The 15,372-nt window shown below is 40.2% G+C and overlaps 1 protein-coding gene across 1 annotated transcript in view; it reads right to left on the bottom strand.

The window, feature by feature from the left end:
- Window positions 1-15,372, bottom strand: part of FBXO42 (F-box protein 42) — a 96,608-nt gene that overhangs the window by 45,722 nt on the left and 35,514 nt on the right. Inside the window, exon 2 of the mRNA XM_058718944.1 lies at window positions 897-1,163. Within this exon, the coding sequence (XP_058574927.1) occupies window positions 897-1,146 (250 nt within the window). The 5' untranslated portion in view covers window positions 1,147-1,163. The remainder of the gene's footprint in view (window positions 1-896; window positions 1,164-15,372) is intronic.

Here is a 15,372-nt window from a genome sequence, read left to right as displayed (position 1 = left end):
TGTTTCTTCACCTGTTCAGAGTTTTCTGTGAGGACAGTAAAGCAGTCACAACAGTGGCTGACAATGGGAAGAGGTGTATTAACATTAGCTGCACTGTTATCCCACATCTGTCCCTACTTGGTCTGTTCAAGAACGACACAATTTACCAGACCAACTCTAAGAATATGCAAAAAAAGAATCCACATTTTAAAACTGCAAGTTGGATTAAATACTACAAAATCCAAGCTGTTCATAAAACTAACCAGAATTAAGAGAAAAGGAAAATGTACAGTTAATTGTCTAACACTAAATTTTATTTTTTTTTTAATTTTTTTTTCAACGTTTTTTATTTATTTTTGGGACAGAGAGAGACAGAGCATGAACAGGGGAGGGGCAGAGAGAGAGGGAGACACAGAATCGGAAGCAGGCTCCAGGCTCCGAGCCATCAGCCCAGAGCCTGACGTGGGGCTCGAACTCACGGACCGCGAGATCGTGACCTGGCTGAAGTCGGCCGCTTAACCGACTGCGCCACCCAGGCGCCCCTAACACTAAATTTTAGAACCACAATAAATTTAAGGGAGAAAGGAGAAAATGAAACTGGGACCTTAAAAATAAACCATTAAGGGGCGCTTGGGTGGCGCAGTCGGTTAAGCGTCCGACTTCAGCCAGGTCACGATCTCGCGGTCCGTGGGTTCGAGCCCCGCGTCAGGCTCTGGGCTGATGGCTCGGAGCCTGGAGCCTGTTTCCGATTCTGTGTCTCCCTCTCTCTCTGCCCCTCCCCCGTTCATGCTCTGTCTCTCTCTGTCCCAAAAATAAATTAAAAACGTTGAAAAAAAAAAAAATTTAAAAAAAAAAAAATAAATAAACCATTAAAACAAATTCAAATAGATAAATAAGCCTTCCACTTTGCACAGTACCTTTGATAAGTCGATACCACTGTTTACAGACCAGGGCTGCAGTTTTGTGTTCCTGGTATGGTGAAAGAAAGGACAGGATATACTCCAAGACCTCTTCTGGCAGCTCAGACATGGGCCTATTATGTCTAGTCTCTTCAACCTCCAGTACTGGGTGGGGCTCCTCATCTTGCTCCATTGTCCCTTCCAGCACAGTTTCTTCTTGGTCCACGGCCATGAAACTGTCATCTTCACTGTCCGAGGAGCTGGCCATGACATTCCACTCAACAGCTATAGTGGGAAATGAACAAACATCAGTAAACACTGTCAGAAGCTCTGAAATAACTCAGGCACATGCATCCAAGCTGCACATGATATTTTTTAGACCCTCGGTGTGAAATCTGTTCTCCAGCACTTTCCCACACTAGTTGAGAGCCACCTTAATTGGACAGGTAGAGCTCAAATACCAAGCCCATCCCAAATATCTAACAAATCCCTAAAGGCTTCTTTATTTCTTTCTTTCTTTATTTATTTTTGAGGCTTACTTATTTGAGAGACAGAGAGACAGAATGCATGCAGGATGGGCAGAGAGAGAGGGAGAAAGAATCCCAAGCAGTCTGCACACTGTCAGTGTGGAGCCAATGTGGGACTCGATCCCAGGATCATGACTGAAGCTGAAACCAAGAGTAAGACACTCAACCAACTGAGCCACCCAGGCTCCCCTAAAAGCTTCTGATTATATTTTTTCTCTCCACTGTAAATCAGAATGACAGCCGAGTTCTGGCATACCCATAAAACACGAAAGTTGTTCCGTAACAGCTCCTCTAAGGCTGGCTGCTATCTGACTGGCAGACAGCAAAAGGAACAGCAACTAAACTCCCTTGGCCAGTAACATGATTCAAGACCTCAGACTTCAGAGGAAAAACTAACTGAGGGTCCTATAAAGAGGAGTAAGAACATTCTGAGGATGTGGAATAAGAAAAGTTTTTCTTACAAAGTCTTCTTACATAAGACAATTCACTTACAAGGATAATAAACGTTCCAAGAATAGGCTTACCCAGCTAAAATACCAAATACTAGGCAACATTTGTATTAGAAAACATCAAAACAGATCTAGGGAGTAAGAAACCAGAAATAATATATATGCCCATTAACAATGTTACAGATAAATTGTGGTCCATTCACACAATGGAACTTCTGCAAGACATCCACACAGGTAACTCTCTCAAACACAACACTGAACCAAAGACAGAAGAGTGCATACTACATGGCCACGCTTATATCAGATTCAAAACCAGGTAAAATTAATTCATGCTCCTCAAAGTGAGTGCCGCAGGGGTGCTGGTGAAGTTGTTTCCTGATTGGGTAATGTTATACGGATATGTTCAGTTTGTGATAAATTCACCAAGATGAGCACTTAATGTTTAATGCACTTCTCTCAAGTTTATCAAAATAAGCCATTATCAAGTTACCTCTTGTGAAGGTATTTAAAAAAATCATTATGATTGAGTTTTAATTTCTCTATTCCCTAAATTTTCTAGAAAGAGCACAACATGTTGAAATATACATGCAGAGGCAGGCAACTCACTCACACCATTCCCATGATGTTTCATGCACAGCCTGGGGTAAAAAACAGTAAAATGAAGGGAGTAGGGTGATTTATGTAAGAAGTGTGTCACAGGTTATATTACCCAGGAAGCAAATGCTAAAAAAAACAAAATTCGGAATGAAAAAATGTTTCATGGGGAGAAGTCTTCTGAGAAGAAAAAAGAAGGAAGCAGGACTGGGCGGGGGGAGCAGAGTGTGATGCAGATTTGACAACGCCAGGAACAAGGCGGCCATTTAGAAGGCTCCAGAATGCAGCATATCTGTCATTGCTCTGCTCAGCCACTGGCTGGGGCCTGCTCCAAAGCTGAGGCTGACCCTGAAGAAGAGACTAACAGCTTTCTTCAGTTACACTCCTTACAGATGGGCAGGAAGTCTTTTCTTGAAAGGACATCTGAGTTTGTTTTCTCATTTTCTAATACACCTATTCCCCATGACCACACATACCTACCCAGACCATTCACTATGCCATTCACCTTACAAATTTCCAGCATTGCCTCTAGCACTGATGTACAGAACAAAAAATAATGGGAAGAGAAGAGTGATTCTGAAATACACTTGGGGTTTTGAGAAAGATCTGAAATGTTCCAGGGGCACCTGGCTGGCTCAGTCAGCAGGGCATGCTACACTTGATCTCAGGGTTGTGAGTTCGAGCCCCACGTTGGTTACAGAGATTACTTAAAAAAATAAAATCCTTTTTTTATTATAATTTTTTAAAAAGAGAGATAGGGCAGGAGAGGGGGCAGAGGGAGAGAGAGAGAAAGAGAGAGAGAGAGAGAGAATCTTAAGCAGGCGTGGAGCCTGCTGTGGGGCTCGATCTCATGACCCAGGACTATGACCTGAGCTAAGATCAACAGACACACACTCAACTAACTGAGCTGCCCAGGCACACCCCCCCAATAAAATCTTTAAAAACCAAAACAAAACAAAACGAACAAAGATCTGAAATGTTCCCAAAGGTGAGGGGGACAAGGAAAGCAAAGAAGGGAAGCTTCCCACCTCACCTTGCCACTCCTATAAATCATACAGGAAATTGCGTACATCTTAAAAACTGGAAGGATGATCACAAAAAGGAAAATGAAAACATGAATCAAGACATGAAACTGCTTCCAAGAAACTCATCTATCAAATTAGCTCATGATAAGACAATGTATCCTGGCAGAGTGGCTGCTGGAGTCCTGCTGATGGTGAAGGACTGGTGGCGAGCTATACACATAGTGGGGCAGCCGAAATCGCCCCCCCCCCCCCCGGCCCCCGTTGGGGCAGCGGCAGAGGAAGGTGGGGCAATGTCTTCCACTCCCCTGCAGCAGGGAAGGAGTGTTTACCGTAGGTTCACTGTAACCATAGCACATAAAGGGTCCTAGATAGTTAGTTGCTCCCCACTTTGGGTGAGCGGTTCTTCCACATGCTTAACTTGCAAGAGGAGGCCTTTCCATGTCCAGCTCCAACACCGACCCGAAAGAGTACAGTTTGGGGTACAATACAAAACAAAAACTAAAAATTTTTTCTGGGGGATAAAAAAGGTACCTTTTACTACTGGAAAAAAATTACTTCCCGTATTCCCTCTTTTTTCTCCCCTCTACAAGTTATCATGTCTCACCTCTCACTGGCTATCTTCCCTAATTTATTGACTTTCTCATATTTTTTTTTTATTTTTTTTTTTCAACGTTTTTTATTTATTTTTGGGACAGAGAGAGACAGAGCATGAACGGGGGAGGGGCAGAGAGAGAGGGAGACACACAGAATCGGAAACAGGCTCCGGGCTCCGAGCCATCAGCCCAGAGCCTGACGCGGGGCTCGAACTCACGGACCGCGAGATCGTGACCTGGCTGAAGTCGGACGCTTAACCGACTGCGCCACCCAGGCGCCCCGACTTTCTCATATTTTTAACTCCCACTCAGCTCTGGAATTCACCAAGGAAAAGAGTCCAAAGAAACAGATTCCTTAAGTTTGGCTGCATCTTTCACATTTGAATTAAACATAGTATCTCAAATATAGTTGTTCTTTACTCAACAACTTGACAGACTGTGAGTCTAGGGTCTGCTTCAGAACAAACTGAATCAATGAAGACTGCAAAAGGTTATTTGTATAATACTATGTTTCCCCCAAGCAAAATAAATTTGTTTGGCTCAATAAAACAACTTCTTACTCCCTTTAGTAAGCCTACATAAAGGGATGCAAACTTTTGTAATGCCCAGTTTTAAGTAACTCTCACCATTCAACCATTTTACTGTCCACAAAAGCACCAAACCCGATGCTCCTGGGGGCATGTTTGCGAACTTGGCCTTGAGCACAAATGCCAGTGAGAACACACAGGGATGGGCTCAGATGTAATTCCTTGTGATTACACTTCCAGCACCAATTTGCACGGTCCCTCATTTTCACTTCCATGATTAGGTAATGAAATCATCACTCACATTCCCACAGGATATGGAGGCATTTTGAAACAGTTTTTTTCATGCCAAAAGAAGCCCTATAAAACATTTCACATGCAATTGTTGTTAACTCACTGAATGTGGTTTTCATGAAGTATTTATTATTTTTTAAGATTTTATTTTCAAAGTAATCTCTACACCCAACGTGGGACTCGAACTTCCAACTCTCAGCTCAAGACTTGCATGCTCTACAGACTGAGACAGCCAGGTGCCACGGTTTTCATGGAGTCTTTATTTATTTTTTTTTTTAAGATTTTTTTTTTTTTTTTTAAGTAATCTCTAGACCCAACATAGGGCTCAAACCAACTCCGAGATCATGAAGTCTTTAAAAAAAAAATCTTCCATACCCTTCACGTTTGTGTGAAGCCTTCTTAGTTTCCCCAAGTTTTGGGGACAAACATCAAACGAAGTCGGTTTACTGGAATCTGAGCTTCTTGAGAGCAGAGACCATCTGCCTGGCCATCTTGTCTCGCTAGCACTAGACATTCAAATTAGCACAAAGACTCACAACACCCTTGTGCTGACTTCCTGTTACTTTATAATCAAAATTACATCGTCAGTACATCCAGGAGTAGCAGACCCTACCCTTACATGTTACGGGCTGCTGTCAAGGTATTTTATTGGTCAGAATGGACATCTCTCTCTGGTCCCTTGAATTTTGGCCTTTTAAGGTGTACACTGGCCTGTGAGTCTGCTGCCGGACTCCTGAGCCAGACCCAATGACCCTTGGCTAGGTCAAGATGGGTGGTACTAGAGAAACCATGTATTTGGCCCAGCAGTATCACTACTATACTATACTATACTATACTATACTATACTATACTATACCATACCATACCATACCATACCATACCATACCATACCATACCATACTATACTATATACAGTATACTACCAGACCACATCCAACCGAATACAAATCACTTTCAAAAATCCAAATGCCCTGGGGCACCTGGCAGGCTCAGGCAGTAGAGCATGTGACTCTTGATGGCAGGGTCAAGCCCCGCATTGGGTGTAGAGTTTATTTACCAAAAAAAAAAAAAGATCCAAATACCTTGCCCTTCTGAAGTATAAACTAAGGTTAAGATTTTGAGATGGAAAGTCTGCCTATATAATGCTGTGTGATCCAGGGTAAGTCACACAGAACAACGTGGGAAAACCTCTTTACCCGTAAGTAATGAAAATTCCCTACCAATATGAAGATTCTATAAAGGTAGCAGATATCAACAAACTACTCTGAACTCCTTGGAGGAAAGTGATTAACTTGGAAAGAGTTAAAATCAATTCACAGAAATTCAGGATGGGAACAAAACTACTTTGTTATCCATGTAAAAGTTATTATCAGATCCTAGTATAATATTTGATTAACTATGCCTTGGTTTCTGTACATTAGACATCTGACAATCCTTTTGGAGTAAACATGTCTTTATGGAAATCAAAATACACTTCACCTACCTAAAAGGAACCTGAAGATTTAAAATGCAATCAAGATTGGGGCCCTTGGGCGGCTCAGTCCAGCACGGACAGACCGGAGCCTGCTTGAGATTCTCTCCTTCTCTGCCTCTCCCCGTCGTGTGCATGCTCTCTATCTCTCGCTCTCTCTCTCTCACTCTCTCAAAAATAAACAAACATTTAAAATGCAATCGAGATTATTCTTCACAATTTCAAAAAGCTTTTCAAAAATTCAATAAGGGAACCTCTTACTGACAGTAAAATAAAGCACTGAGACTTAACTGAAAATCATGTGGCTGAATTGAATGGAAAAGCACCCCAGTCATCCCTCAACATGAGGGCTTCTGAGGCTTCTGGATATCGATATGAACTCATGAAGTTACCCACCTTAGCAGTACTAACATGAACTAAAAGGTATTAAATTCTACTCTTAAAAATATAAAATACTGTTAAGTGAAGATTTATAGAACACCACAAAATGATTCAATCTAAGATAACAAGGCCTTCTTATTAATAATATACATTATCATTGTACTAAGTCAAATGAAAGAGTTATAGAAAATGGGAAAATGGGGAGGGTGTCTGGGTGGCTCAGTTGGCTAAGTGTCCAACTTCTGATTTCGGCTTAGATTATGATCTCACGATTTGTGAGACCCGCATTGGGCTCTGCATTGACAGCATGGAGCCTGCTTGGGATTCTGTCTCCCTCTCTCTCTGTCCCTCCCCTGGTTGCTCTCTCAAAACTAAGGAAAAAAAAATAAAGTTAAAAAAAAAAAAAGAAAATGGGAAAATAAAAATTTATACCTTCATGCGTTCAACAAATATCAATGAGACATTTGCTATACATGAAAATACTGTGTGGGGTGCCTGGTGGTTCAGTCGGTTAAGCATCTGACTGTTGATTTCGGCTCAGGTCATTATCTCATGATTCATGAGTTCAAGCCCCCAGTCGGCTCAGCGCTGACAGCATGGAGCCCTGCTATCTCTCCCTCCCTTTCTCTACCCCCCACCTCTGTACAAGCACTCTCTCCCTCTCTCACAAAATAAATAAACTTAAAAAATAAAAGAAGAAAATACTGTGCTTACATCCCATGAGAATTAAAAAAAAAAAAAGAGAGAGAGAGAGAGAGAGAGATGCCAGTCTTTCCTCTCAAGGGGATTAACATGGTAAGAACTAAAGGCACCTAAATAAAGAACAGCAACACAGGACAGACCTGTGGTATGAAACAAGCAGCTTTAGCAGTTCAGGTAAGGAGGAGATGGCTTCCAACTAGTCTGAGCAGGAAATTACACAAAGGCAAGCGTTTCAACTTTGAAGAATAGGCAGGATTTCAGAGAATGAAATGGGGGAAGGTGGAGGGATAAAGATCTTCAAATTACTCTCTCTTGAAATGATATGCTTTGCTATTTTCCACAACTACCTTTAGGACAAAGGTTAAAAACTATCTCTTATTTGATGGGTGTTTTACCACTTGTACACACTACTTACTATTTTATCCACATTAACAGAAGCTCATAATCTGGAAACTCCTTAGTTCCTGACAGTCAATGTTGTGACAAAGTCTAGAAATAGAACAATTCGGCATAACGACTGTTGCTATTAGCAAACTGTGAGCTATTTTGACAAGCAAATTCAGAGAGCTGTTACCGTAAAGCACTCCAAACCTAAAAGAGATATCAGGTGCAGTAATTTTTTTAAGTGGCTAACTCATCAATGTGTTATCTAATTAAGACTCTCTTCAATGAAATAGAAAAATAAAGTATTTTGCCAAACTACCTACTTAGTATACTTCTATTCTTCACAATGGCTGATATTAAATGAAAGCACTTTATGACAGAAATGGACCAGTTCTCAGGGAGTTCTCCATATTCATATGTAGAAGCTAAAGGATTTGTTATTACTAAGTATAAATGGTCAAGAAAAATGTGCTGGTTTCATATCATGAATGGAAATACTCTAGGTTCTGAAAATTCCATATGGAGGAACCATATATTCTAGGTTCAGCAAAATGTTTCCTTTGGTAGAAAGAGTATAACAGAACTTTAACATGCAAATTTGTATTGTGTGAGAGCTTGAATTATTAGATTTTTTTTAATCTTTAGATTTTAAGAGAAGACAGTAGTAATTTACAAAGCATAGAACAATTTGGATTGTAATAATTTAACATATAACAATTTTAAACAATAGGTTTTCATTTGAAGTACAGTATAAATCAGAGAGGAGTTAGAGGAGAAAAAAGGTACATTAAAAGGGTGCCTTATTCTGGGGCGTCCTGGGTGGCTCAGTCGGTTAAGCGTCTGACTCTTGATTTTGGCTCAGGTCATGATCTCACAGCTCATGGATCAAGCCCCAAGTCAGGCTCTGTCTGCACGGACAGTCGGGGCCTGCTTGGGATTCTGTCTCCCTCTTGCTCTGCCCCTCCCCCACTCGCATTCTCTCCCTCTCTCTCTCAAAATAAATAAATAAACATTTTTTAAAAGGTGCCTTATTCTGGGTTGGGAAATTCTTTCCCTCTCAAAAATAATTATTTAAGACATTAAGAAAAATGGGGGCATCTGGGTGGCTCAGTCAGTTGGGAGTCTAACTCCTGATCTCGGCTCAGGTCATGATCTCGCAGTTTGTGGGACCAAACCCTGGGTTGGGGTCTGCACCGACAGCATGGAGTCAGCTTGGGATTCTCTCTCTCCCTCTCCTCTGCCTCTCTCTTTTTCTCAAAATAAATAAAAATTAAAAAAATAAGAAAAATGCAAAAGGAGCAAGTAACCGTACTGTAACAGTAGTAAACTGTATTAACTCAAAGTTGACTGCATCAGGCTATGGGAAATGCTCAGAACACACAGACCTCTCTCTACATGCTATGGCTCCCACAATACTGCATACGTGTCTGCAGTACAAGAAATTACTACACTGCAGTTGTCTGCCTGCCTCCTACTCTCCCCTTAGGGCAGGACAGAAAATTGTTTTCTGCATCCACACAGGCAAGCCCTCAACAAAAGGCTGCTGAATGAACAAATGCAACTTTATGAATTGACTCTTGAGTCAAAAACAAAACCTAAATGTTAATTCCTACATATTCTCACGAAAGAAACAAACCATATCAAAAAGATAAAAAGCAATGAAATCAGAGTTCAGATGACTAAAGACTAACAAAACCAGAGAGCAGAGAGTAAAAAAAGGGCATGAATAAGTGGGAATTTTTACTCTTAAATTAAAAACATACAGTATCAGGCACCTTCCCTCTGACAAGAGAGGACTGCACAAAAACCACTGCATGCCAGGGTTCTCTTAGCCTTTTGTGGAAAGATTCTTTCACAGTGGTTCCCAGACTTCTGAATTTCACAGATCAGCAATTTTTTTTGGACTGATACAGGGTCAACAAATTTTTATTTTCCCAAATAAGGACAAGGGGGAAAGAAACACCGTATACACAAATCCTGCCATCTAATATAGTTTCACAAAAGGACATTTAAAAACCTGAACAAGGTGGAAGATCACAGTGTTTGAATCAAAGGTTTCCCTTCCAAGAAAGGAAACCATACACACATATACACACTTATGCACACACCCTCAAGATAATAAGTGTGGATGACTATTTTTGGGAACCACTATTGTGGTTTGTGGGGGAAACTTTAACACTTTGCTTTGTGGGGAAAAAAAATCCTACAATTAAAATGTTATATAATCTGAATTTAAAAATTTTGTTAAAAAAATTTTTTTAATGTTTTTTTTTTGAGAGAGAGAGAAAGAGCGGGGCAGGGGGGGGGGGGGGACGGAGATGGGGCAGAGAGAAAGACACACACAGAATCTGAAGCAGGCTCCAGGCTCTGAGCTGTCAGCACAGAGCCTGACGCAGGGCTCGAACCCATGAACTGAGAGATCATGACCTGAGCCAAAGTCAGACGCTCAACTGACTGAGCCAACCAGGTGCCCTTATTTTCTTATTTTAATTCCATTATAATTAACCCACACTGTTCTATTAGTTTCAGATGTACAGTATAGTGATTCAACAATTCTATACATTACTCAGTGTTCATCATGGCTAAGCGTACACCTTAATCCCCATCTCCTATTTCACCCCCACCCCACCTCCCCTGTGGTAACCATCTGTTTGTTCTTTATAGGTTAAGAGTCTGTTTCTTGGTTTGTCTCTCTTTTCCTTCACTCATTTGTTTTATTTCTTAAGTTGCACTTTAGTGAAATCACACGGTATTTGTCTTCCTCTGGGTTATTTCACTTAGCATTATACTCTCTAGCTCCACCCATGCTGTTTCAAATGGCAAGATTTCATTCTTTTTAAATGGCTGAATAACATTCCTGTGTGTGTGTGTGCGCGTGTGTGTACGCGTGCATGCGTGTGTTGGTTCTTTATCCATTCATCTACTGACAGACACATAGGCTGCTTCCATAAACTGGCGCCTGAGTGGCTCAGTCGGTTAAGTGTCCAACTTCAGCTCAGGTCATAATCTCGCGGTCAGGCTCTCTGCTGTCAGCACAGAGCTTGCTTCATATCCTCTGTCTCCCTCTCTCTCTGCCCCTTCCCTGCTCATGCGTGCATACTCTCTCTCAAATAAACATTAAATTAAAAAAAAAAAAACAATGCTTCAATAAACACACAGTGTGTGTATCCCTTTGAATTAGTGTTCTTGTATTTTCTGGGGAAATACCCAGTAGTGAAATTACTGGATCACATGATAGTTCTGTTTTTAATTTTTTGAGGCAACTCCATATCATTTTCCACAGTGGTTGCATTAGTTTGCATTCCCACCAAAAGTGCAAGAAAGTTCCTTTTTCTTCATAGCCATCCTAACACTTGTTGTTTCTTGTGTTTTTGGGTTAACCAATCTCACAGGTGTGAGGTGATATCTCATTGTAGTTTTGATTTGTATTTCCCTGATGGTGAAGTTTAACATCTTTTCATGAGTCTGTTGGCCGTTTGTATGTCTTCTTTGGAGACATGTCTGTTCGTGTCTTTTGCCCATTTTTTAATTGGGTCATTTGGTTTTGAGGTGTTGAGTTGTATCAGTTCTTTATATATTTTGGATACTAACCGTTTATCAGATATGTCATTTGCAAATATCTTTTCCCATTCTGTAGTTTTGATGACGAGTTTTAGTTTTGATGACTGTTTCCTTTGCTGTGCGGAAGCTTTTTTATAGTTTATTTTTGCTTTTGTTTCCCTTGCCCAAAGAGATCTATCTAGAAAGCTGTTGCTGTGGCTGATGTCAGAGAAATTGCTGCCTGTTCCAAGAATTTTTATGATTTCAGGTCTCACATTTAGATCCTTGATCCATTTTGACTTTACTCTTGTGTATGGTGTAAGAAAGTAGTCCAGTTTCATTCTTTTGCATGTAGTTGTACAGTTTTCCCAGCATCTTTGAAGAGACTATTTTTTTCCCATCATAATACTCTTCCCTCCTTTGTCAAAGATCAATTAACCATATAATTGTGGGTTTATTTCTGAGTTTTTTATTCTATTCTATTGATCTATGTGTCTATTTTTGTACCAGTACCATACTGTTTTGATTACTACAGCTTTATAATTATAGTATCATGTCATCTGCAAAGTAAAAGTTTTCCTTCTTCCTAACCAATTTGGACACACTTTATTTCTTTTTGTTGTCTGATTGCTATGGCTAGGACTTCCAGTACTATATTGAGTAAAAGTGGTAAGAGTGGACATCTTTGTCTTATTCCTGACCTCAGGTGAAAAGCTCTCAGTTCTCCCCACTGAAGGTACTAGCTGTGAGTTTTTCATATATGGACATTATGAACCTTCTTTGTTGAGGGTTTTCTTCACGAGTGGATGTTGTACTTTGTCAAATGGTTTTTCTGCATCTATTGAAATGATCATATGGTTTTTATCCTTTCTCTTTTTTTAAAAAATGTTTTTATTTGTTTTTGACAGAGAGAGAGAGAAAGCGTGAGTTGGGGAGGGAGAGAGAGAGGGACAAGATCCAAAGCAGGCTCTAAGCTGACAGCAGCAAGCCCAAGTGGGGCCCGAACCCATAAACCACGAGATCACGACCCAAGCTGAAGTCAGACAACCAACTGAGCCACCCAGGCGTCCCATCCTTTGTCTTACAGATGTGATGTATCATAGTGATTGATTTGCAAGTATCAAACCACCCTTGCATGCCAGGAATAAATCCCATTTGACTGTGCTGAATGATTTAATATATTGTTGGACTTGGTTTACTAGTATTTTGTTGAGGATTTTTGCATCTATGTTCATCAGAGATACTGGCCTCTCGTTCTCTTTTCTTACAGTGTCTTTATCTGGTTTTGGTATCAGGATAAGGCTGGCCTCATACAATGCATTTGGAAGTTTCCCTTCCTCTTCCATTTTTTTTTTTTTTTGAATAGTTTGAGAAGAATAGCTATTAATTCTTCTTTAAATGTTTAGTAGAATTCACCTGTGAAGCTGCCTGGTTCTGGACTTTGGTTTGTTGGGGTTTTTTTGATTACTGGTTCAATTTCATTGCTGGTAACTGGTCTGTTCAAATTTTTCTATTTCTTCCTGCTTCAGTTTTGGTAGGTAATAATAATAAGTTCTAGGAACTTATCCATTTCTTCTAGGTTGTTATTTTTAACAAAACTAGCTCTTCCCAGTATACTGGGAAACCATTCCCTAATGATACCAAATCAGAGACAACGATGGCTACTGGCAAGAATACATAAAAGATAAATGCAACCTGATTTCTTTTAAAAGTATCTTAGCTGTTCTTTTCTTTAGTTGGCTTTTTTAATAATGTTTTTTAATTTACAAGGCTTTGCATTTACAATACTTTCACTCTTGCGTTTTCTCCACTAAATTCTTAAAGTCTATATATTTTTTAAGGTCTATATTTTTATTAAGATTTAACTATAGCACTTTTTCTTCTTTTAAACTGTAATTGAGTGTATTAGTAACATTTTATTACTGTTATTGGGAGTATTACAGTCAAACCAGAGTTTCAAAATTTTTCATAGAAACTAAAGTTTTAAGCACCAGGTTCTCACACAAGATGCTATTTGTGCTACTTAAAAAACAAACAAACAAACAAAAAAACACAAGTCTAAACTTCATTCCAAAATTATATAAGCTAGAAAACTCTTCAACATCCAGTAGAAAGTCTGAAATAATAAAGAAAACAGAAGTCTCTCCTGGGTTAAAGATTGACTAAAGCAATCACCACCTCATGGCTTCAGTTTTAAGAAAGGCTAACACCTTTCTGGTTCACTCATCCATTGCAGATCTATTTCAATGGAAGGAGAAATTTTTCTAAATCAAATTCATTTTACTTTATACAGGTAAATATTTGTATAAATACTTCCTTCAGAAGAAGAAATTCATACATAAGAGGAAAAAAGTTTGGGGTACCTGGGTGGCTCAGTTGGTTAAGCGTCCAACTCTTGATCCTGGCTCAAGTCATGATCTCATGCTTCATGAGATCTGCACTGACAGCATGGAGCCTGCTTGGGATTCTCTCTCTCTCCCTCTTTCTCTGCCCCTCCCCTGCCTGCTTGCTTATGTGAGTGCTCTCTCTCTCTCTCTCTCTCTCTCAAAATAAATAAACACAGGGACACCTGGGTGACTGAGTAAGTATCTGACTTTGGCTCAGGTCATGATCTCACAGTTTGTGGGTTCAAACCCCGTGTAGGGCTCTGTGCTGACAGCCCAGAGCCTGGAGCCTGCTTCAGATTGTGTCTCCCTCTCTCTTTCTGCGCCTCCCCCACTCCTGCTCTCTCTCTCTCTCAAAAATAAACATTAAGATAATAAACAGAAAAAAAACAAGTTCAAGAATGTATTGGATTTAATAATATTTGTCAATTAAAATTTGTTTTAATGTTTATTCATTTTTGAGAGACAGAGTGTGAGTGGGGGAAGAGCAAAGAGCAAGGGAGACACAGAACCTGAAGCAGGCTCCAGACTCTGAGCTGTCAGCACAGAGCCCAATGCGGGGCTCAAACTCACGGAATGTGAGATCATGACCTGAGCTGAAGTCAGATGCTTAACCCACTGAGCCACCCAGGTGCCCCTGCCCCTACAATGTTTATTGATTTTTAATGTTCAAACTCTTTGACTTAGCAAATTTTAATTCCCAGGTATCTTTCCAACACAAACATCCATACACGTGCCCAAAGATGTATGCACAAGAGGTCTGTTGTATCTTCTTTGTAATGACAAAAACTTGCGACTACCTAAATGCCCATTAACAGAATGGCTAGATAAATTATGCTGAATCTAAATTACAGAATTAGAACACCAGTTTTTAAAAATATGGGTATTTCAGCATATACTGACATGAAGAGATCTCCAAGACAAACTATTATGCAAAAAATGCATAATACCATTTATGTTAAAGAATAAATCAGGGGCACCTGTCTGGCTCAGTTGGAAAAGCATGCGACTTGATCTCAGGGTTGTGAGTTTGAATCCCATGTTAAGTGTAGAGATTACTAAAAAAATAAATAAAAACTTAAGGGGCACCTGGGTGGCTCAGTCAGTTAAGTGTAACTCTTGATTAAAGCTCAGGTCATGGGGCGCCTGGGTGGCTCAGTAGGTTAAGCGTCCGACTTCAGCCAGGTCACGATCTCGCGGTCCGTGAGTTCGAGCCCCGCGTCGGGCTCTGGGCTGATGGCTCGGAGCCTGGAGCCTGTTTCTGATTCTGTGTCTCCCTCTCTCTCTGACCCTCCCCCATTCATGCTCTGTCTCTCTCTGTCCCAAAAATAAATAAAATAAATAAATAAATAAATAAATAAATAAATAAATAAAGCTCAGGTCATGATCTCATGGTTCATGGGATTGAGCCCTGAGTCAGGCTCCAGGCTCCAGGAAGACAGCAAGAAGCCTGCTTGGAATTCTCTCTCTCCTGGTCTCTCTGCCCCTCTCTGCTCATGCATGTGTTCTTTCTCCCAAGATAAATAAATAAACTTCAAAAAAAATGACCTTTAAAGAAAACTTAAAACAAAAAAAAAAAAAGGAATAAATCAGTGGCTGCCCATCAAAATCCCTTGAAAACTATTA

Source organism: Neofelis nebulosa, chromosome 2 (genome assembly GCF_028018385.1).
Source record: "Neofelis nebulosa isolate mNeoNeb1 chromosome 2, mNeoNeb1.pri, whole genome shotgun sequence".
Taxonomy (NCBI): domain Eukaryota; kingdom Metazoa; phylum Chordata; class Mammalia; order Carnivora; family Felidae; genus Neofelis; species Neofelis nebulosa.
Note: the sequence above shows the minus strand (reverse complement) of the source record. Positions and strands in the feature narration are given on the sequence as shown.